This window comes from Thunnus maccoyii, chromosome 3, assembly GCF_910596095.1.
Source record: "Thunnus maccoyii chromosome 3, fThuMac1.1, whole genome shotgun sequence".
NCBI lineage: Eukaryota > Metazoa > Chordata > Actinopteri > Scombriformes > Scombridae > Thunnus > Thunnus maccoyii.
Genome location: NC_056535.1, coordinates 14,614,009 through 14,635,877, shown reverse-complemented (window position 1 = coordinate 14,635,877; position 21,869 = coordinate 14,614,009). Strand labels below are relative to the sequence as shown.

The 21,869-nt window shown below is 39.4% G+C and overlaps 2 protein-coding genes across 4 annotated transcripts; both read right to left on the bottom strand.

Moving 5' to 3' along the window:
• Window positions 1-8,407: 8,407 nt before the first annotated feature.
• On the bottom strand, window positions 8,408-11,322 carry LOC121894200 (EEF1A lysine methyltransferase 3-like). The gene is made up of 3 exons (XM_042406620.1): window positions 11,048-11,322; window positions 10,846-10,957; window positions 8,408-9,511 (listed from the first exon to the last, which is right to left on the bottom strand). The coding sequence occupies exons 1-3, from the start codon at window positions 11,207-11,209 to the stop codon at window positions 9,114-9,116; spliced, it is 672 nt and encodes a 223-aa protein (XP_042262554.1). The 5' UTR covers window positions 11,210-11,322; the 3' UTR covers window positions 8,408-9,113.
• Window positions 11,323-12,468: 1,146 nt separating this feature from the next.
• Window positions 12,469-21,108, bottom strand: stx16 (syntaxin 16). 3 transcript variants are annotated; one of them, XM_042407173.1, is made up of 9 exons: window positions 20,613-21,108; window positions 16,960-16,971; window positions 16,731-16,838; window positions 16,347-16,487; window positions 15,887-16,049; window positions 15,583-15,671; window positions 14,883-15,026; window positions 14,440-14,520; window positions 12,469-14,059 (listed from the first exon to the last, which is right to left on the bottom strand). In XM_042407173.1, exons 1-9 carry the CDS (start codon window positions 20,736-20,738, stop codon window positions 13,958-13,960), a joined length of 966 nt encoding a protein of 321 aa, XP_042263107.1. In that variant the 5' UTR covers window positions 20,739-21,108; the 3' UTR covers window positions 12,469-13,957. The 3 variants fall into 3 exon arrangements, with proteins under 3 accessions (XP_042263107.1, XP_042263108.1, XP_042263109.1); XM_042407174.1 differs by having other exon boundaries at window positions 20,658-21,106; XM_042407175.1 differs by lacking the exon at window positions 16,960-16,971 and having other exon boundaries at window positions 20,658-21,106.
• Window positions 21,109-21,869: the final 761 nt, after the last annotated feature.

Below are 21,869 nucleotides of genomic sequence, written 5' to 3'. Positions count from 1 at the left end.
CACCAGTTTACCTTCTAATTTCTAAACTATAAAACAAAGAGCTTCAACTATACATTAATTAAATCATGAAATTGTGTATATATATATTGATATTTGCATAAAAGTCCAATTTCAAGGTGACAAATAATCATCACATGCTTTTGTGACCTTTTTTCAGTACTCAGTTTTGACTTGTGTATGTCTGCATACTTGCTGTGTAAATCACAGAAGACTCATAAAACATCTGATTTCTGTTGCTCCATAGCCAACAGCTCCACCTCCTACTGTCTCTATGTTAGTATCAAAACTGTAATAGTATGCAGAAATGAAATTACTTCAAAAAGTCTTTATAATAACCATTAATGATCAGCTAATTACACAGTGAGTATTTATTTTACACAGGCAACTACATAGATTTTCACCAAATACTTCAGTGTGTTTGTACATGTTTAAATAACTTTTTGAATGACTGATAGTCTATCCTTGTTTATAAGTGTTATTTAGTAAAGATCATTATCACTGGAGAACTTTTTTTTTAAAAATTTGTTGGCTAATTTTTGGTTGAGATGAAAAGTTCTTTCTTAATCTTGGGATTTGTAGTTTACTAAACAATTTTACCACAAAGTCCATTTAGTAGCAGCTCTGTAGCTTTCAGTCATATGTGTTTACCCAATTTTCATGAAACTAGATGTTCAAATTATCATTATCATATCCTGAGCAACTGAAGGATGTTTGCATAGAAGTTGAGACTAAAAGTTCATTCTTGACTTCAGAAACAGTCTCTCCACAACACAAGAAGTCATTAAAAGACATAGTATAAACTCTCAACGACATTTTGTGAATGCACTCCATCATTTTATTTACTTACAGTACAGAACAATAGCTTGGCTTTCAGAAATATCACCACACCATCAAATCACACCAAATGATCAATTCTTGTATTATTAACACTTAATTTAAGTTCCCCTATTTAGCGTTTTTAACCAGTATGCAGACATTTAATAAATGGTTCATAACATAGTATGTAGTTGTAAGCAGCTATAAGGACATCTTTAAAGTGTTTATTAATGTACAGTATTTGTCAACAATTATAACTTCCCCTGTGAAGACATTGCTTATAATTATTACAACAACTGTGTTTTACTATATTGTCATTCATTACCTGTTTATATACCAGAATCCAGTTTTGGATGCCCACAGGAGAAGCTATAAATGTTGACAACTACAGTAATACATTTTTATATCACAACTATATTATAGTGTGTTATAAACTATGCATTAACTGTTAATATACTGCATATAAATGCTAATTAGGAGGACTTAAAGTAAAGTGTTATGCTTCTATTCTATTGGTTTCAGAGTCTCACAACTGCATATAATCTAAAAAAGAATATTATCTAAAAAATAGCACATAGATATAAATTAAGATTTGAAGAAAAATATGGCAAAGTCTGCTATACAAGAACAGTTTTGTAAAATAAATAGAGTTGGTTTGGATTTAGATTTCAGTAATGTTAAATTCCTACATTTTTATAATGACAGTAAATGCATCACCAGCCATGAAAAATGAAAGACACAGTTTCTTTTTTTAAAAAATCTCCTGCAGAGTGTTATGTGGGAAGTGACTTTCATTATCAGGCATGATGTTATATAGTTGTTAGTTTTTAGTTAAAATATTTAACTGGTATTCTTTGTTTATCCAGTTAATTTACAGACTCACTTTCAGTCATCCCTGTAACTCTACAAAAACATATATCAGCACCTTTTTCTCAACCTGTGATTTCATCTGAGACCATATTGATCTCTTAGGATGTGGAATCTTCCTCCTTATTTTGTTTTTGCTTTGCTTCCATCATTTCCGCTGCCTCTGTTTTTATATTCTCCACCTCAACCCTGCACACACTCTCATGTCCATCTACCCCTTCCTCAGCTACAGTCTCATCCTTTACTTCATCAGAGCAGCGTTGCTCTCCTTCAGACGTGTGGAACCCCCCGTCAGTCTCCATCTTGCTTTCTGTTACAACATCAAGCATTGTTTCCTCAGCCTCGTCTTCATCTGCTACAATAACAGTGTCACCAGAGTCGTGGCTGCTGATGCTGCTGCAGGACAGCGTGTCTTCTTCAGCATGTCTGGTTGGCTCTTCATGACATGGATCCTGCTTGATTTGTCCCACCTCTACATTCTCCACACTTCCCTTCTCTGAAACTTTCTGTTGCCCTGCTTCATCAAAAATTTCCTTCTCTCCAGTTGTTTTTTTACGAGGAGAAGACACAGTTGCTTTTTGCTTTACTTCACTATAATAAGACATTACGTTCTCTGGGTTTAAGTCCACCACCACATCCAGGCAACCCAAGTCCTCCCCTACACTCTCTGGATCCCACAGTTCACTCACTTCCTCTTCTTCATTCTCAGAGTCGGGTGCTGTGTGTTTCCTAATGCGATTCACTGCATCCCAAAGGGACTTCGGATACTGGGGCTCCTCTTTGTGGGGTAAGTCGGAGGAAATACTTCCACTTTCCTCTTCAGGAGGAGGTGGAGTAGAAGAGCTGGGAGGCAGAACTGGGGCAGATTTAGAAGGACAGGAAGACAAACACTGAAGGGATTCTTCACAAGAGTCCAGAGGAAGAGGAGGAGGGATAGTTTCTGTGATCTCAGCCACAGCTGCATCAGGATTTAGAGTTGAGGGGCAGACTGATGCCATTTCCGAAAGAGAAACAAACTCTGTGCTTGACTTATGTGATGCATGTTGCAGAGATGTAAATTGAGATTGTGAGAGCACATCCAAAGACATTTGAGACACCTCACAGTCTGAGTCTGAAGGTGAGGGAGGAGAAGAATTTGAAGGTTCAGTCAGGGGTTCAATATCCTGCAAAATTTCTATTTGAGCTTGACAGTCTGTAGCATCTTCTTTGGATATTGTTTGTTCCAAAAGACCTGCAGGGTCATCGTCTTCTTTTTTTGATTGCTCCTCAGTCTCTTTTACACAGAAAGCATCATCTGTTTGTCCACATTCAAATTGTTGCTGCAGAATTTTGACCTCTGTTTCAGTTTGACTGTCAGTCACATTTTCTTTGCATATTTCAGGCGCCTGTTCCCAAAGGTCTATAGGATCCTCTTTAAAGTCTTTTTGTAATTGCTCCTCTGTCTCTTTGACACAAGTATCATCTTCTGCTTGGACACATTCAAATTGTTCCTGCAAAATGTTAAACTCTACAGGATGTTCTTTGGACAATTCAGGTGTCTGTTCCAAAAGGTCTGCAGGATGCTCACTGACCTCTTTTGGTAATTCCTCTCCAGTTACATCACTCTCTTTTACACAAGCAGCTTCCTTGGATTGGCTAAATTCAAATTGTGACACCAGCTCTTCTGCAATATTTTTCGCAAGGTCTTCAAGGGCATTGCTAATCTCATTTCCTATTAGCTGCGATGTTTGTACCTCTTTGTCTTGGTCCTCAACAGATAAGTTAGTAGTGGACATTGCTTCTGCAGTTGGAACCATTAAATCAAGGGGAGGAGGAGGGGTCGGGGAATGATCTGTACAGGGAGTGGAGCACGGGGAAGGTTCAGCAGATCCAGGAGGCAGAGGAGACGGCAGTTGCTGTGATGGGGTCTGAGGAAGGGATAAGGTTTCAGGTTGAGGAGCCAGGTTTGCAGCTGAATCAAGTGCAGTCAACTCAGGATCAGGACCTTCCTCTATTAGAGATGTAAGATCAGAAGGTGGGAGTATGAGAGCAAGAGCAGGGTTGGGTTCTTCACAGTGTAGGGAGGGTGAAGGTGAAGAAAAGTTAGAGAGGTCAGTGGGTGGATTCAGACAACACTGAGAGGGATCTTGAGAAGAGGCGTTGTTTTCAGCCAGTTGGTTTTCTTCCTGACCCTGCTCACTTGCACCCTCTCCACTACTAGATTCAAGCAGAGGATCCTTGATCATTTCAACTTCCTGTACATTGTTGGTGTCTGTTCCAGGTTGGCAGTCAATGTTAGTTTCTTTAGACACATTAGACGCCTGCTCCTGAGGTCCTGTAAAATCTTCACTACCTTCATTTGCTACCAGATCTTTGGCTTTCTCTCTCAAGCACACAGCATCCTTGGTTTGGTCAAGTTCCAGGAGATTCTTTGACTGTTCTTCCTCCTTTGTGTCATCTTCATCAGTGACATCATTATTTTTCATTTGAGAAGATTCAACCTCCTCCTCTTGGTCTTCAACATGCAGCTCAAGAAGTGATGTTGCATCTTCAGGTTCCTGCTGAGTGATACAGTCCTCTAGAGGGATTCCTAGGATTCTTTCGGCGCGTTCCTCTAAAGTTTCTCTTTCAGGAATTAGAGATGAGGGCAGGCAGGAGAAAGGGATTTCACTTTCTGCCTCAAGTGCCACAAGATCTGCGTCCACTTCGGTTTCAGGCCTTCCGTTCTTTTGCAAGGGCTTTGTTTCTGCGTTTTGGTCAGCTGCCACATCCTGATTCAACTGACTGGTTGATTGGACACATTCAGGAGGGATGGTTGATTGAATATCAAGCGGACTGAGTTCACTTTCGGCTGTGGAGTCTAAAAAGTGAACATGCTCTTTCTTGGGGGATGGAATCAGTTCCATTTTGACAACAACACAGGTTGTGTCAATAACCAGGAGATCCTTACTGTCCTCAGATTCAGTGTCTTTCTTGATGTCCACGTCAACATCTATTGGACAACTAACATCTTCAGCACAATCCTCAAGGTTGTGCACATCATCTGATGCTCCTTCCTCACTGTTTACTTTGCTTGTGAAACTTGGCTCCTTCCACAAAGGATATTTGACTGACACAGGTGGCATCGACTGAGCAACTTGTCTCGGTAATGTAGAATCTGCATCAATTTTGTCTGGAGAGACAACATCTGTCTCGTCTTTGCTTGATAGATTTTCTACAAGCACCTCACTTTCTACACTAGTTGGTGGCCCCGTCTCTTTGGCTTTGAGATTACTCACACTGGAGGGCTGGGTATTTGTCTCCTCTGTGAGTGTTTGTGCTCTGAAGTCAACTTCATCTGCAAGGATTTGATTAATGTCACCACTGTTCTTTAAACCTTTAGAAACCTCTCCTAATTCTGTGCTTTGAATGATTGTTTGGGGGGTGCAAAGTGGCAGAGATGGGGTTTCTGTTGTGCCTGCTATTCGAGACACAAGGCAGAATATGGTCAACCCACCAGTCTTTTTATTTAATCTGAACTTCCTCCCTTCAATGACTTTTGAAGATGTTTCCTCGTTAATCTTTGTATTCTGAACTGCTTGTATAATTTGTGGCTGCTGGAGAGACAACAAACACTCATGCTGTATTTGTGTATTCTGGATACTGATAGGACTGCCTGCCTGTACAGCAACTGCTTCCTGTCTTTGGTGCTTGAGTCCATCAAGCTCTGAGAAGGTTTTTTGATTCCCTTCTGGTTTCTGGTAGTCCTCTTTCTCTCTGTTCTTCTTATCATACATGTCCTGCTTTCTGAGTGTTGGCTGTGTCCAGTAGGTTTGTCTCTTACCTTCCTGCTCCCAGTTGGTGTCACGGTGGTGCGTTACAGGTGAACTTTTAAGTGGGCTGTTATAGGGAGGAGGAGCGATATAGCCAGGAGGTTGGCTAAACATCCTCCTTTGGTAGCCTGTCTTTTCTTTAATGTCCAACACGTGGCTTGTGTCAGAGGCAGGAACTTGTGGTGGATAATAGGTTGGAGCTTGCTGTCTGATACCTCTGTCCCAAAGTCCAGATTCTCTAATGTTTGTAGATTGTCTGACTTGCTGCAGCGTTGCTGCTCGAGGATCTGTCCCGCTCCTGATGTCCCTGCTGCTCTCCCACAGCCCGTGTGACGCCCCTCTCAGCTCTGCCTCTATACGTCTCCTCCTTGGAAGCGAGTGGCTGTAACGAGCCGCCCAAGCCTCCAGCTCTCGATAGCTGCTGTCGGTCCTCTTGGAAACCTCCCTGTTGTAGCGGACAGGACTACAGGGCTCCCACCTCCTCTGCCATCCCTCTCTTAGAAACCCTCTCTCATATTCCCTCGTTGCTCGTTGAGCTGCTGTCCACTCTCTGTCTCTAGCTTCTTGAGTATGATATTCTCCCAGGTCCTGGTGCTGCTGAGCGTGGCGGTCCAGAATAAAAGGAAAGTGAGAAGAAGTCAGGGCAGGCAGCTCTGGCTCTGTCCAGTTGGTGTAATCCTGTAGAGCCCCTCCTGTTCTTGATCCTGGCATAGTCCAGTAACCGGACTCCCTGCCTTGGTCCTGCTGCTCACCATAGTACACTGGAGGATAATGGGGTGCCTGATGTCTGTCATGATAGCTGTGGGTAAAATGATTAAAAGATATGTGTATTAATACAAGTGGGAATATATCATTTTCACCAAAGCCTAATCACAGTTCATTTTATTATTTGCTGTATTTTTGAAAATCTTCCAACGATAAATTAATCCTTTTGAGACAGCATTGCTTTTGCCTTTGGTAGCAGCTTTTCTGTATGGTCCAATACTAATTCAAGAAGTGACAATAATGTATTGCTAAAAAAATAGATTTTCACAGTCATCTGCAGATATTAATTCTATGCTGCAGTTAGAGTTTAATTTTGTCTACGGTTAGTCTGCAGAGAGGCAGCTTACAGAACACTTAATCATTGAGAGTCAGGACTGATCTGTAAAAATCAGTTTTAGTTTGTCATGCAAACACACAAAAAAGGCAACAAACTCATCTGTCTATCCAATAAACACACACAGAGGAGAGAAGGAGAATACTTACTTATGTGTACAATTTCTGCCAGGAACAGTACCGAATTTAGCGTATGGAGGCAACTGCCCCTGATTCTCGGGCCAGAACTCCATCATTTGTACTGATCAACAGATCTGCAACATGCAAGAAAAAATGATCATATATTTGAATATTTTTAGAAAATTAAAAAACAAATTATCTAAGAGTATGCTCTTATTCCAACATTAGTGTTTGTTAGATATTGCTACATAAACAGTGACAACATGTACCTTTAATTGTTGTTTTCAGATTGATTTCCTTGCTGCTCATGAGTTGAGAGTTGAGATCTAATGAAGTCCAAACAGGACAACTTGTTTTAAAAGGATGGTGGTTTTCAGTCCCCCTCCCACTCTATAACCACACACACACACACACTCCCACTCCCCAGTCGCTGTAAGGCCACCCTCCTCTCGTCCAACCAACATGTCCGGTTCAAATACCACTGAGGAATTTTTTTATTCAGGTTTTTAGAAATACTATCTTTAGCTACATCATCCCTTTTTAAGTCTTAGAAAACTAATGTGAAGGCATACTTGGAATCAGACTTTTCTACAACATGTATAAAACTAACATGGATTTAGTTCTGGAGCAGACACGGTCGAATGTGACGCAGCAAATGAAAACAACTCTCATCTCACACTAAAATAACACCTACAAAAATGAGATCTGAGATCATAATAGAAAAACTAAAATGTGAATCTGAATTTGTGTTTAAACTAAAAATTCTCATTGCTTGGATGTTTTCTTATCAGTCCAAATAGCTCTCTGAATGATGAATATCCACATAACCAATCATGTGCACTTTGCATGACATTGGCGTGGGAGGTGCTCGGCGTGATGGCGAGCAGACTCTGCATGGAGATAGGGATCTGTTGTTTTGTCGGCTGAATTGTAGCAGAGGGAGAGACGGGCAGCGGACGGGTTGTCTCCCTTTCTTTGAAACTCTCCAGCGTAACAAACAGGCTTTCCTTTTCTGAACAGAAAGTCTGTACATCAGCAGACTGCAGGAGAGAGGGGATGAAGTACGTACAGACAGCAGGCTGCAGGGAGGGCAATCTGTTGATGTTGACAGAATAGTCATGGGGATGAGACAATCTTTGTTTTGAGTTTCATATATCTTAATTAATAAATAATATAGAAAATAACATGTTTTTCATAGCAACAGGCCGTGCACACACACACACACACTCCAATTTGTGTTAGTCCAGACTGAGCAGATGTTAAACTGCACAGAAGTGTGTGGACAGTAACCGCAATAACAATATGGTGCCATCAACATTAAAGTGTGATTGCATAGAAAATAAAAAACTTTTTTAGCTTTAATGTTAGACAGACTTCAGCATTTCAGTGCAGGGATATTGATAATAAAAAATGACGTCCAGTGAGTGAGGCTCAGCACCGTCATGTGCAGAGAAACGGCTGTTTTACTTGATTTAAATCTCTGTTCATGTCAATTATTTTCTTGACACTAATATCAAGGTGATGTGGCTCATACAGCAGCACTTTTAACATTGTCATTGTGCAAGAAAAAAAAAACAAATAGGGACGTCTGACTTTGCACCAACAGGCTGTCTCTGGCACTGATAAAACAATAAGCCTGATGAATCACTTGAGTATTAATAAAGTAAAAAAAATATGCCCCACATCTTATCAGTTTCAATAAAATTCTGATTTGATCATTTTTCTTCAATTTATTTACTTTTATGGAGAAGAGGAAGATAGACTGATTTGCGCTGGTGACAAATCTCAGTATCTAAGACTGCAATTATCCATTCGTAGGTAATACGAGATGAGCAAAAGCACAAAAAGATCATTTTAGTTGGGCACATTGTTCTGAAAACTCTATACAAAATCTCCAAAATCACACTTTAAATACATTTTGAAGACAAACAACTCATTAGAATACTTAATAACAAGAAAATTATATATCCATTTTATTCCGTTTGTAATCACAGTAGAACATGTACTGTACATACGTAAAAACATTATCTGTTGTAACCAGAGAGACATTAACAGGACATCAGATTTCTCAAATGACTGAAAATGGTTCACAGAATAACCATATAAATATATAAATAAAAGAAACACTTTATTTGAACAAACTGATGGTCAATTAAGTAAACAGGAAGTAGTTGTTCAACATGGTTCCACTTAGCTGCAACTGTAGCTTAGAGTAAAAAAAAAAATTATTTGAAACTCAATATGTTTAAGTGACAGAATGATATCTAACAACAACTGAGCTGTTTTTTTCTGAGAGTTGTGCATTTTGCATTCACTGTTTTTTTTATTCTTCTAAAAAGGCAGCTTGGGGACCAGAGCCGTAACTGGTCTCAGTGCAGTAACTAATCCAGGTCTCAGGCCTGCAGCAGGCTGTCCCTGCTGTCACTGGTCTTTCTTTAGAGCTGCCCTATAGATATTATTGTTTTGTTTGTCATCACGGTGCACAAGCTCCACATCAAATCTGCTTGGCAGATATTCTTCATAGAAACTTGGAGTCTTGTGCTCTTTTCGCATTTTGGATGAGAGATATACCACGGCTCCGTTCTTGCACAAGTGAGCAAGTGTCTCCACTAGCAGTGAGTATGTCTCCTGGAGGTAAATTATATCTGCACAAAGCACCAGATCCCAGTCAGAGGGGAAGTTCATGTGGTCCTCACCCCAGGACAAAGGGAGGACAGTGGGAGGGGCAGAGGGCCAACCACTGGACGGCATGTTAGCAGAGACGTTGGCCTGAAGTTGTGGAAGAGCCAGAGGAAGATCTGTAAGGGTCACGACTGCACCTGAAAGGAAGAGATACAAAAAACTGATTTAACTGTCAATTAAATTATCAACTGATGATCAGTGGAAATAAACTTAGGATGTATTGTACATACTACAAATATACTCTCCTTACAGATAGATACATACACCATGTGTATTCAGGTGCTGAATAAACGATAATGGTCAATTTGACACTATAATAGCAACATCTGCTGCAGCAGGTCTGCAGTGCCTCTGCTGGAGGCAATAGTGAGCTGCATAAATGTAGGAAAAACTGGATGGAGCCACAGACATCCGAGCATGTGAGTTAAAGGTGCAGTGTGAAGAATCTAGTGGTATCTAGCGGAACGAACATGGCAGAAATTTAATATAATATTAAGTATATTTTAATTAGTGAAAATAAGAACCATTGTGTTTTCATTGCCTTAAAATGAGCCCTTTATATCTACATAGGGAGCAGATCCTCTTCCCTAGTTGGTCTATCTATGGACTCGCAATAACTACATGACACACCCATTTGGTTAGGTTTAGGCATGAGCAGTGGGATAGTTAGGGTTAGGGGTCAGCATAGTCTCACAATACCAAACATCGGAGGTCTCTGCCCACTGAAGTTTGGGGATTTCTAAATCCTCTAAATAAAGCTCGGCAGTTGCTTGAAACAGTGGCAAGAACGCCTGCCAACAAACCTATGCCCCTTACCCCCTACTGCCCGAATATGAAGGGCCACCCTAAAGACTTTGGATTGGTTCTGCAATGCAGGGCTTTTAAAAAACTCTGTTTCCACCCAGTTTTAACCACAAAACCTGGGAGAAACTTTGTTCTCAGTCTCTATGAGCAAAGCGTTTAAAGACTGACTTGTGAGTCTAGAGTCAGGGAAGTGTGTCGTGTAGCATGCCCTTAAGGTGACACGATGGGGGGAGGGGGATCGTGTAATAAAGTGGGTGTGTCATAAAGGTCTACAAGACTGCAGATAGACCTTTCTCCCTCTTCCATGGAGCCTGTCATGTTGCACTGCCATGTTTCTACAGCAGCCCAGAACAAACAAACCAAACACTGGCTCTAGAGAGGACCCTTAGTGTTTTTCATGGCCAACATAAGTTCTCCTACATGCTTGGAAGGGTAGGATGAGGGTAGAAGGGGTATTTAGTAAGTTGCAATCTACAATCTCACCGCTAGATGCCCCTAAATCCTGCACACTGGTCCTTTAACGTAATGACTAAACCATGTGAAGTGATTCCCTTGTGGATGAGGAAAGAGGCTGACATAAGTTAAGATCTTTTACATTTTCAACCAGCCAGGGAGGGTTCAATAGCTTAAATCATAATCATTATCATGACTCCATACAACAACATACCGAGGCGTGCTGCCACAATACCGACCACACCAGTCCCTGCTCCCAGCTCTATGATGCGTTTTCCACTCAGCTCCACAGACTGATCCTCCAAGTAACCACACAAGTGTAACGCCTGTGTGCACACAAATACACACCTGTGTCATTCAACACAACCCACTCTCAGCAACACTATGTCTATAAGTGTGTAGCTAACAGCTCTTACAGCCTCCCACACCGGGGCAGCCACGCCGAGGTTTGCCCCGAACACCTGTCGTATCTTCAGCTCTTGACCTATTAAGTTGTAAACATTATCTTGAGAAAATGTTTCAGAGAAAAGACAGACGTCAACAGGAAACGGGTCGTCTTCATCTCCGGCACAAGTCATGGCTGTTTATGTGAATAAGATCGATTGATTTGTCGCATGTAGTCGATATTTAAAGTCCGCAATGTTTATGAGCAGCAGCTGTCAAACGGTTGTTCATCTTCCAGGTCGCCTTTGTTTTCCTAGGATGGCGAAGGCATAACCCGCCCTACTCTGCCTCTGATTGGTTAGTAGACGTTACCTTCGTTGGGTGGATTGGTTAAGGTTAGGGTAAGAATGTCAGGGTAAGCCAATCAAAGGCAGAGTAGGGCAGATTATGACTTCGCCCTCCTAGGAAAAAAATATCGCTTCCAGGTCAAGTAACATTGGCGTGCTATTTGAATAAGTTGTATGAGGAATGCAAAAAGCTTGTGTGAGGTCGTTTCGAGATGAGTGTACATTAGAATAATTAATTAGCCTTTATCTCGTCTTTTAACCCCCTTTCGCCATACACTGTTATTAATTAAAATAATTTACAAATTAGATTTAGCCTAGAGTTTAAATTTCAAGAGAGCTATTAATTATACTCAATATAAATCAAAGCATAAATATATACTCATGCATGCTTTGATTACGTTTTATTCTTTTACCTTTATATACCGCATATTGCAGATTAGAGCTGCAACGATTAGTCAATTAATAGATTAGTTGCTCCACAGAAAGTTGATGGGCAACTATTTTGATAATTGAGTAAGCAATTTTGTCATTTTTAAGCACAAATGCCAGAAATTCTGTGGTTGAAGCATCTCATATGTGAAAATAGGTGTCACACAAAATAGTAAACTGAATATATTTGGATTCTGGACTGTAGATCTGACTAAACAAGACATCTGAAGATGTCGCCTTGAGCTTTAAGGCATTTTTCTATATATTCTGATATTTTATAGACAAAACAATTAATCACTTAATCAAGAGAACAATCATCAGATGAACAGATAATGAAAGTAAATGTTAGTTGTAGCCCTATTTCAGATGATATTTGAGGGTGAAATATAATGCACAGCTGAATTTGTGAATTAGTGTCAATCAGATCAACAGTATCACCCCAAAATATCTGTATTACAAAAATCTAGATCTTTGTGTAGTGCCCATAACCAGCAGTTGAAACCCCAACAATATTTGATTAATGATGAGAAAAACATGTTGTTCCATGAGGTCAACCTTCAGAGCTCTAAGTATGAGACTTGGAGCTGATAAACTGTGTTTATCCAGTTGAGGTTATGTTTGATGTTTTTATCTCCACACATGTATCAATGCTTCAGTTCAAAACACACAAAACTCCATCATGTTCCAGGTTTATTAAAAAAAACAAAACAAAAAAAACATGTTGCCATCTCTTCACCAGTTCTGTTTTCCAAACAAAACATAAGTAGCGTACCACTAGGACATAATCATCATAACCATTATTCACACACAACTTCACATCAATGACAAAGATGATTTAACAGGCGTAGAAAGTGTACATGTCAGATAAAGCTCTTCATCATTCCAGCTTATCAGTCTTTATAAAACACTAGAACATGTAAAGAATTTCCAACACAGCGAACTAAAAAGTGTCCAATCTGAAAAGAAGAAGAAAAAAAAAAAACCTCATGTCTTCATATGGCTGGTTGTGTTGGACTATGTCACAGTTTCCTCAGTAGAGCGGACAATAACTGTTGGGTTTAGACTACAGAGACACTCAATATACAGTAATTCTGCCGGAGACAGAACACCTCTGAACCTCTTGATTATTTGTAGTTATTAAAAAATAAATAATTCTTTTCATCATACAGATGACAGTAGTATTACATCCATAACACCCCCCCCTCCCTCCCCCTCTCACTCAGGCCTCAATATGTGCAAACTGCAAGAGTTTAAAAAAAAAAAAAAATAAAGGTAGCACTTAATGCAAGGACCATGAAAAACAAAAACAATCGAGTGTTTTAAAATGAGCACTTCCTGAAAAGTGCAGGTGTGAAACAGGTGATTTTAAAGTTATAGGATGATTCGGAGAGAGCTCCTTGCTGTTGACGCCCTCCTCAGACCAACAGTGGAGTTACAAGAAAATCATTATTATTATTAAATTTGGGAGTGAAGGGATAAAAAAGCAGGTGGTCCTTCAACCAAAGGAATATTTTTGGTACTTTATAACTATTCTATTCATATCTGGTGCTGCTTTAATACAAAACATTTTCTTTTCGTCTTGCAAGGTAAAATACTGAGCCAGGTGTAATAATGAGATGAAAATGAATTTGCAGTAAAGTTAATCTGCTGCATGTTTCTCTTCCACAAACGTTTGTTCTCGTCACATCTTCCCTCACAGAAAACAAAACATTTGCAATGATACTGGACAGAAATGATGCATTTTCACACAACAAACATCACAATTCCTGCTTTGAATTCAAGCAGAGAATGTTCTGCTTTAAGCAATTTAACATTGGTTGTCCATTTTTTAAAGACAACAAAGTGTTTTTGTTTGATAAGACACAGATATGTCAACGTGGTCGGGTTCAGCAAACCTCTGTCAAAAGAGTCTTGGCCATTTTCGGTGCGGGTTGCTTGATAAAACAGCCACAGCTCAAACAGATTGTTGATTGTTTCTTTGATTAAAATCAACCACAAAAACATCTCCACGTCGCCCGAAGTGCACCTGGTAAAGAGAGACGTGGAATTCTTCAGACGTTTCCTGGTGGGTATGAAAGGCAGTCAGCTTTGTTTTGAGTAGAACCGAGTCCACACAGATGCACAACAAACATCCACACAGAAAACAAAAGCCAGAGGAATGCTTAATTAAAACTTTGTTCCAAAAAGAATAACTATTAGAACAATGACTATGATGAAGAGGATCAAAATGACCAGCATCTTTCTGTTCTTCTTCTGATACTGTTCTGCCTGCAAAGAGAATGAAAATAAGGTCAAATCTTATATTTCACTTGCTTTCAAATTAATGTGTAAAGACAAAACATTCAATGAAGAATTAACAGCAGAGTTTAAATAGTTAAGTGTAAATCCTAATTAAGTGTGGATCCTGATAATTGGTTTGGTAAATTATATCATAATCATGTCTTTAGCCTGCTGAAAACTGCCTTTTCCCCAACATTGATTATTAACTTCAACACAAAAGTGCTGTGTATCTTTAAAAAAAAAAAAGAGTCCAATATATTCTAATAAATAGCAATATGTACTGTGCATTTGTGCTGTGACAATAACCTGATCAAAACAGTGACACTGTGGAGTGAAACACACCATCACATCTGGACTTTTGTCTTTACCTTTTGTAATTGTTTCAGTCCATCGTCTGTTTTAACACAAGCTTGCTCCACATTGAAGTCGATTCTGTCAAGAACGGTGCCCTTGAGGAAGAAAAAAAAAAAAGGAATTTTATTAGCGGAAGCAAATAATTTTAGTTTTGGATCATTTATTTTATTCAAGGACACTGTCATGTGACCTTCCGAACCCGAGTTTAAATAGTTAAGTATTTGTATTTTTCTTTCACGATCCCTGAAATGATTTTGATTCGAGTCTCGCTGAGACAAGATAAAAAGTCCATATGCAGGATGCTTTACATTTTGGCAGTCATTAGGGTAACTCACTGACAACCTTATGCTTGTACAAGAAGTACAACAACTTTTTTTATTGGGATCTCAGTAATTGGACTCGTGCTATAATGAGGAGTCCATTTTTGTATTCTGTGTGTTGGGACTACTTCAAATACCTGCTCCACCACCATCCCTGCCAAGTCCCGGAATATCTCATTCAGATCTGAGATGGACTGCACTATTTGTCTGATCTCCCGCTCTCGTTCTTCAACCATAACTGTGTTCTGCTGCACCAGCATCAGCTGGTCATCTGTGAACCCCTGAAAGAAAACAAAGAAACACTGATTATAAATGCAGAAAATCTAGTAAAAATACTTGTTAGTAGATAATTATTAAATCCAGTTGTAGAGCTTTATAAGTTTTAAAAATCATTTCAGTGACATCAGAATGCTTCTTTGGCTGTTTTTTATTGGCCAAAATATACTTGTTAAAGTTGCTAATTTCTCCTAAATGTGTTTTATTTCAGTTGAGTGCAACACTTATTAGCAGTTAAGATATATTTTTGCATTCTTATTTCCCTCAGACATATTTATTAAAGCCATTTTCCTGCTTGTGGTAGTTGGATTAGTGCAGTTAGTAAAGTCAAAAAAAATGAGTGCATGTCCAGACTTTGGATGGATGTTTGTTGTTCTGATCCTGTTTGTAATCATGTAATATTTCTGCTTTTATTCTTCTATCTACACAGGCCACATGTGCAAATAAGAGTTAACAACTCTCATTTGACCAGCCTGTATTCAATTTTACAGTTTAATTGAATGAACTGAGTTTAACGAAATTAATTAATTTTTCAGATAAATAAAGATTAAAGCTACTTACCTTGTCATATACAGCTAACTCTTCATCCTCTTCCATTAGAGGTCCTGAGTCAAAAAAGTGCTTTGATCTCTCCTCACGATTCTTCATACCTACAGGATGAAACCGACATGTTGCTTAGACGGAAGGCAAATAAACACAACCTGTGTGCTGAGTTTAGTCTCGATTATATATATACAAATATATATGAGTAGCAACAGTAAGAAAAGGAGAAGTCTCACAAAAAAACCCCTCTTGACATAAATAATGACAACATCATGATAACTAATGAGTGGTGATTATGGATCACAATAGAAGTAGTTCTTACGTTTTAGGTAGCTGGACTGCGTGTGCCTGAAATTGGTGGACAGATCTTGCAGACTCTGTGCCAGAGACGACACCACGTTTCTCAGCAGTCTCTCCTCCTGCTCGGTGCAGTGGCCACAACGAGACTGCAAACCTGTCACAGCTCTCTGGCATCGATGAAACATCTGGAAAGAACACAAAATTAGAGAAATAGCAGAAAGGAACAACATGGATTTCAAATTTCATTTGAAACTTTTCAACATGCACTAAACTCAGGCAATCAGGAGAGCGAATCAGTACGTCATGCACTTAAAAATACGACTTTATGCTCAAATAGAAATGACTTCCAACTGAAAAATAATTGAAATACGCTTAAAAAAAACCTGAGCAGTGTTTCCAATAGACAAAAGCTTCAAGACATATACTTTTATATCACTAAAAATAGGCACTATTTATATTACTACAGTGTTAAATTACGATACCTGCGTGATCTCCTGAGTAGTGATTTCTATGGCATGCTCTTCTTCACTACTGTCATCCAGTGTGGGACGATTCATATGCTTGTCATGAAGTAAAGCCAGTTCCTTCATCTTCTGTCGAACCCGTGTGATTTCATACTGGATCTGAAAGGCGCACATAGCAGTTAAAGCCATTAACAGACTTTATTTTGCACATAAACTAGTCGACACCAGTTTAAGATAAGAGGAATCCAAACTGATGCTTTTGTGACCTTGATGATTTGGATTGGAAATGTGGATTTATTGGTTCACTGTCTTTTCCTTTCCAAAAATATTTCAACAACAGTTCATAACCCACAGAGATGAGTCTGGACATTTCTGCTCCGATTCAAAGTTTGTTTGTTTTACCTCATCGACCCCTTCTATCCATTTGGGAGGCAGTTTCTTGGTGACTCCGATGGCAGCTTCAGGATCCAGACTGATTCCTGACACCAACGCCATCCGATCATCAGCCAACTTCAAAAAAACAAAACAAAAACAAATGATTCTATTAAAACATTTTTAATAACATTTGATCGATTTGTTGTACCATTTCAAGTGTCTAATGTAATTCTACCACAAAGAGAAACAACAGTACCTCATCAAGCTCCTAATGTGATTGGCAGAGAGCAGAGTGATCCCATCCAATAGAGACCCAGGAAAAAGAGAGAAAGACAGAAGTCACAGAAAGTGAGCCCCAGAAAATCAGCAGTGACCAAACAAGAGTCACTGAGTCCAAATCTCACCAACAATTCAATTAATTTAAGATAAGACTGATAATTGACTCTTTAAAATAATTCTAGCCATTTTCACTTTATCAACATTTGTCCTGAGTTTATTAACTATGTAAAAAAAGTGTAAAACTAGAGCGTGAATGCAAAAATAAACCATAATCATCCAGAAACTAGTAACAATATAATTTCACTTTAAACAAATGGTGAGAAAATGTCAGAAAAAAAAACAGCAGGTTGAAGCAAGAGAGCAGAAATGGTTGAGCCTCAAGATCACCTGAGGTGTCTGAGTTTAAGAAACAAAAGAAAGGAAACTTGACAACAATATAAGATGAGTAATAAACTTATTGTGTAACAGAAAATTATGTATTTCTATCAATTCATGATCATCTTTGATAATTCATTGATCAGTAAAGCCTTAAATGATATGACTTGTTTTGGATAATGACGTCTCTCATGTGTCTGCCTTGTTTTGATTGATCAAGGCCCTGCTTCCTTCGGGCAAAGTCAGTTATTTTAAGCCTGAGTATAAAGCAGCTTCATGCGCATCTGTAATGACAAGCAAATCATTTTAGTTGAGTCACTGCCTTTTGAACAGTACAAACATATTTCAGCCTGTGGATATGTATGTGCGTCATAACTGCACACCTGCAAAATGAAATGAAAGTGCAGCTTTTATGTGCACTAAAAATATAAAGACCTAAATCTGAAAAGTAAAAGAGCAAAAGTAACTTAGAGTTCAGACTGAAAACAGCCCTCAGAAATAACACAAGTGTCAACAAATTTAACCAGTTTCCACTTTGTGGTATACTGTCAGCCTGCTCTTATAATACAGTAGTCCTTCATTTCCAAGTAACACATAGAGTTTAACACCAATTTAATGTACCAGCATCTGCTTGGTGACATTGGTAGAGAGTGACGAGACATATACATCAACAGAAGTTTATAACAAACACGGACAAATCCTGATATGAGGACAGTAAGACCAAACATACACTGAACAGGGACAAACAATATTAAGACCATAAAGATTATTTTACTTATAAACACTTGACATCCAACTACTTTCATTTGATCCACATGAGACAAAATATTAGTTGAACAGTTTAAAAAGTGTCCAGAATTGCGTTTGTACTGTTTGTGCAATATCAGCACAGACACAAATAAACCAGAATCAATTTAAATGTATATAACTGATCAATCTTTTTAAGTAAAAATACAATTGCAGGTTACATGAAATCATGAAATATGAAGAACCGATGACTTATTATTGTTATTACAAATTGAATGCTTTGGTCAACTAAGTAAGCAATTTCACAGAATCACTTTGGGCGTCAGTGATTAATGTAGAAACAATTAATTGAAAAACAACAGATTACCTGATGCTAAAAATAAGAATTAGCTGTAGCCCAACAGTAGTAGTAAGTTTAACAGACAGGTTCAGCAAAATGGTGAAGAGGAACACAGATTGTGCAATTGAGATCTTGGTAAGATGCTTCCTTAAAAACTACAGCTGTTCCAGAAATTGTAGAAAATCTTACCTATTTTTGACCAAAGGTTTAATTTATTTTACTAAAAGCCACTGACAGCTAAAAACCTACTAAGCAACAAAGACATTATGGTAATAATGAAAGTCTTTGGCAAAGTTAACAGAAATCTAAAGCTATTTTCCATTAGAGGATATCATCCTGTGAGCCAGGGGTGTCTTGTTTTCTGCAGCCAAATCACTGGGCTCATCCATCAGAGTATAGTGAATAGTCATTTTTCCCCCCAGTAGGAGTGATGATGGTATTTGAGCGGTTCATCACACACACAGCAGCTGCACTATTGAGCATGACTCACTCTTCACAAATGTTCTCAGCTCTGGAGTACCAGACCACAGCATCACTCTCCAGCTCCCTTACTCTGATCCTACTTGGTGATGTTTCTGCTGGTCTTGAGGTTAACCCCAGCATACCACTCTACACTGTGTCATACAGGGAAATACATTAACAGACCATGTCTGTCCAGGAGCCGTAACCATCTAAAAAGGTCTCCACTCAATAGGTTTGGCTGTCCTGATTTGTCAATCGGTTGGAAAGGCTGATCTTTCCAAGCCATCAGGGGTTGCAGAGAACATCAAAGATAATCAGAGAGAAATGAAATAATGAGGTGACATATTTTAGTAAGTGCAGTACAGAAACCTTGATGGAATATCCTGCCATGTTCAATGTCTCTGAAAGTACAGGCAGGATGAAATGAATCCACCTAAGTGAGCAGGTAACTGGTTAAAATGTTAACAGCTGAGTGTGAACAGTCACACACACTCTACACCTGCTTGCTGTGCTGAGCATCCTGCACCCGGCCTCCTTCCAGTGAAAAACACTTCTGGGGAAGAGCTGTAAGCTGTTCCCACTTTCAAAAAGTGTCAGGGAATGAGAGGCAAGTGTGATAGTCGCTTTGTTGCTGTTTTGTAGTATTAACTTGAGCAGATTATTAATTGACACTGTGCAAGTAGATAATAGCAGGATTTCCATATAGAGGTGACCTATTCCTTTACAAATGACTGAATATCAATAAAACATGTGTGTACATTTTTGTTAGGAATGCACCAATCCCATCCGCTGGATCGATCGGCCCCAATACTGACCGTATCACGTTGATCGGGTATCAGACCAATCCACATTAAATACAGTCTCTTCATCTATGTCATTATGAATGGACTAAAATGTAATTAAAAGTGACCCCCCCCCCCCCCCCCACCCCCACCCCCACCCCCCACATCCCCCCCAATGTCTGCTGCATAATAGCATCTTATTGATCTCAATGAGTTTCACGCAGCATCGCATCTGTAGCCAGTATCAGCTGATATCCTGAGTTGAGGTATTGGGAGTGAAAGGGTCAGAATGGTGCATCCCTAATTTGTGTTAGAGAAGAATTAGTGAGAGAAAGAGACAGAAATGAAGGCTGATGAGGAGCTGTCTTGCTTTTTTTCCACAATAGCTTCACTAGAGGTAAACCCAACTCAAGGATTAATTGTATTTCTGAATGATAAATATTTGCTCTCAGGAATCTCATTCAGTATTTTTCCTTGCCTGGGTTTGTGTCATACATGTCCACAATCACAGGAGCAAACCAGCTTCATTAGTTACAGATACAATTTGACTCTAGACTAAATCACATTACGATGAAGGCCACAGCACACTTTATACTACAACTGAGGAGCACTATGAGGACTTAAAAACATGCTTTAACTTAAAAAAAAAAACCGCAATTTACTTCATTTAATTAATTAGAAATGGCGCTAGTGCAAACTAATAATTAGCACAATTTATCTCCCTTGTTTACATTTCGAGCTGATGCCTACATGCCTCTTCATCCTCAATCTATCAATCCTGACTGGGGGGGATTACGGGGCACAGAAACACTAGAGGCGTGAATCTGAACGACTAGCACACAGAGGGATCTAGCTAACACAGCTCAGTGACTGGCTATATGCAAACACACACAGTAAAATGTCAAAACGATGCAGACCACTCACCGCAGCATTGCTACGTGTACTCAGACGGGGGTCGTTTGTACTCACTTGCTCAGCCAATATCTGCCGGTTTTGGATCGCATTGTTCCGCATTAACAAGAAGGCATCGGTCAGACGCCTAGTGGCCATGACTGCCTAGTTTAATATCTACGTTAACACAGGTCAAAGTGCGGAGCAGGCGTTGATTTGTTAAATTATTAAATGATGTCTGCCGCTAACACACCGCTAGCTAGCTTTTAGCTTTTGCCCTGCGAAGGATGATGAGGGAAAACTCGCGATACAGCGCCTGTAGCGGACAGCAAACGACCTTAATAACATTTATCTGTCAGGCATCTCTGATACTTCAAGCTAAAAAAGTGAGTAGAATGACCGAGAGCTTCTTCACTGATGTGGAGTTTAACGTTAAATTGGTAGCGTCACTCCGCTTCTTAGGCTGCTACGGAAGTAGGAAAACGTAAACACCTGCGTAACTGGTTCTTCTTCTACTACTCATTAACTGCAGCTGCCATCTGTAGCTGAAACGCATTACCGCCTCCTGCTGCACCGAAGAAGAAGAGACGAGTCCTCACTAACAAAAGCGTTTCTTAGATTAAGATTAAATAAAATAACACTTCATTGATCCCTAGAGGGGAAATTCTCATTGTTACAGCAGTGCAGAAAACGAGGCAAACCGATAAGAACTAGTAGTAATACATACAAATAAAAAAAAAATAAAGCAAATGGATGTACGTTATAAACATTATACACATTATAATACTTAGGCTACATGACCTGACTTGTGGGTTGTAAAAATAGAAAGGTTGTGCAAAATATGCGTAGAAGTAATGGTTCAAGTAGATATAGCTATAGATATGCAGACGGGTAATATATTAAAGGAAAAACTGGTACAAGTCTGAATGCTTGACCCCCACTGTAAGGGGATCTGGTGGCTCTACTGTGGGGGGCATTTTGCTGGCATGGTTGGGGTCCACTTGTCTCCTTAGAGGGAAGGGTCACTGCGCGCGCGTGCACGCACACACACACACACACACACACACACACACACACACACACACACACACACACACACACACACACACACTTTGAATGAGAAAGTGTGTCCAAACCTACAACCAACACACACACATATACACATCCACATAAATACACACACATACACATATACATACATATATACACACACATACATACTGAACATACTGTAGATGGAGTGTGTAGGGTGGGATGAGAATGGTGGTGGTCGGCCTTCACAGCTGTTTT

What these genes read in the sequence shown, in the direction of transcription:
- stx16 (XM_042407173.1), bottom strand. Translation starts at nt 20,738, where the DNA reads ATGGCCACTAGGCGTCTGACCGATGCCTTCTTGTTAATGCGGAACAAT. An exon ending in GCAGTCCAGCTACCTAAAAC is followed by an intron (nt 15,672 to 15,886) that starts GTAAGAACTACT and finishes TTCATCCTGTAG; the next exon opens with GTATGAAGAATCGTGAGGAG. An exon ending in AGTTAGCTGTATATGACAAG is followed by an intron (nt 15,027 to 15,582) that starts GTAAGTAGCTTT and finishes GTTTTCTTTCAG; the next exon opens with GGGTTCACAGATGACCAGCT.
- LOC121894200 (XM_042406620.1), bottom strand. Translation starts at nt 11,209, where the DNA reads ATGACTTGTGCCGGAGATGAAGACGACCCGTTTCCTGTTGACGTCTGT. An exon ending in CTGCCCCGGTGTGGGAGGCT is followed by an intron (nt 10,958 to 11,047) that starts GTAAGAGCTGTT and finishes GTGTGCACACAG; the next exon opens with GCGTTACACTTGTGTGGTTA. An exon ending in TATTGTGGCAGCACGCCTCG is followed by an intron (nt 9,512 to 10,845) that starts GTATGTTGTTGT and finishes TCTTCCTTTCAG; the next exon opens with GTGCAGTCGTGACCCTTACA.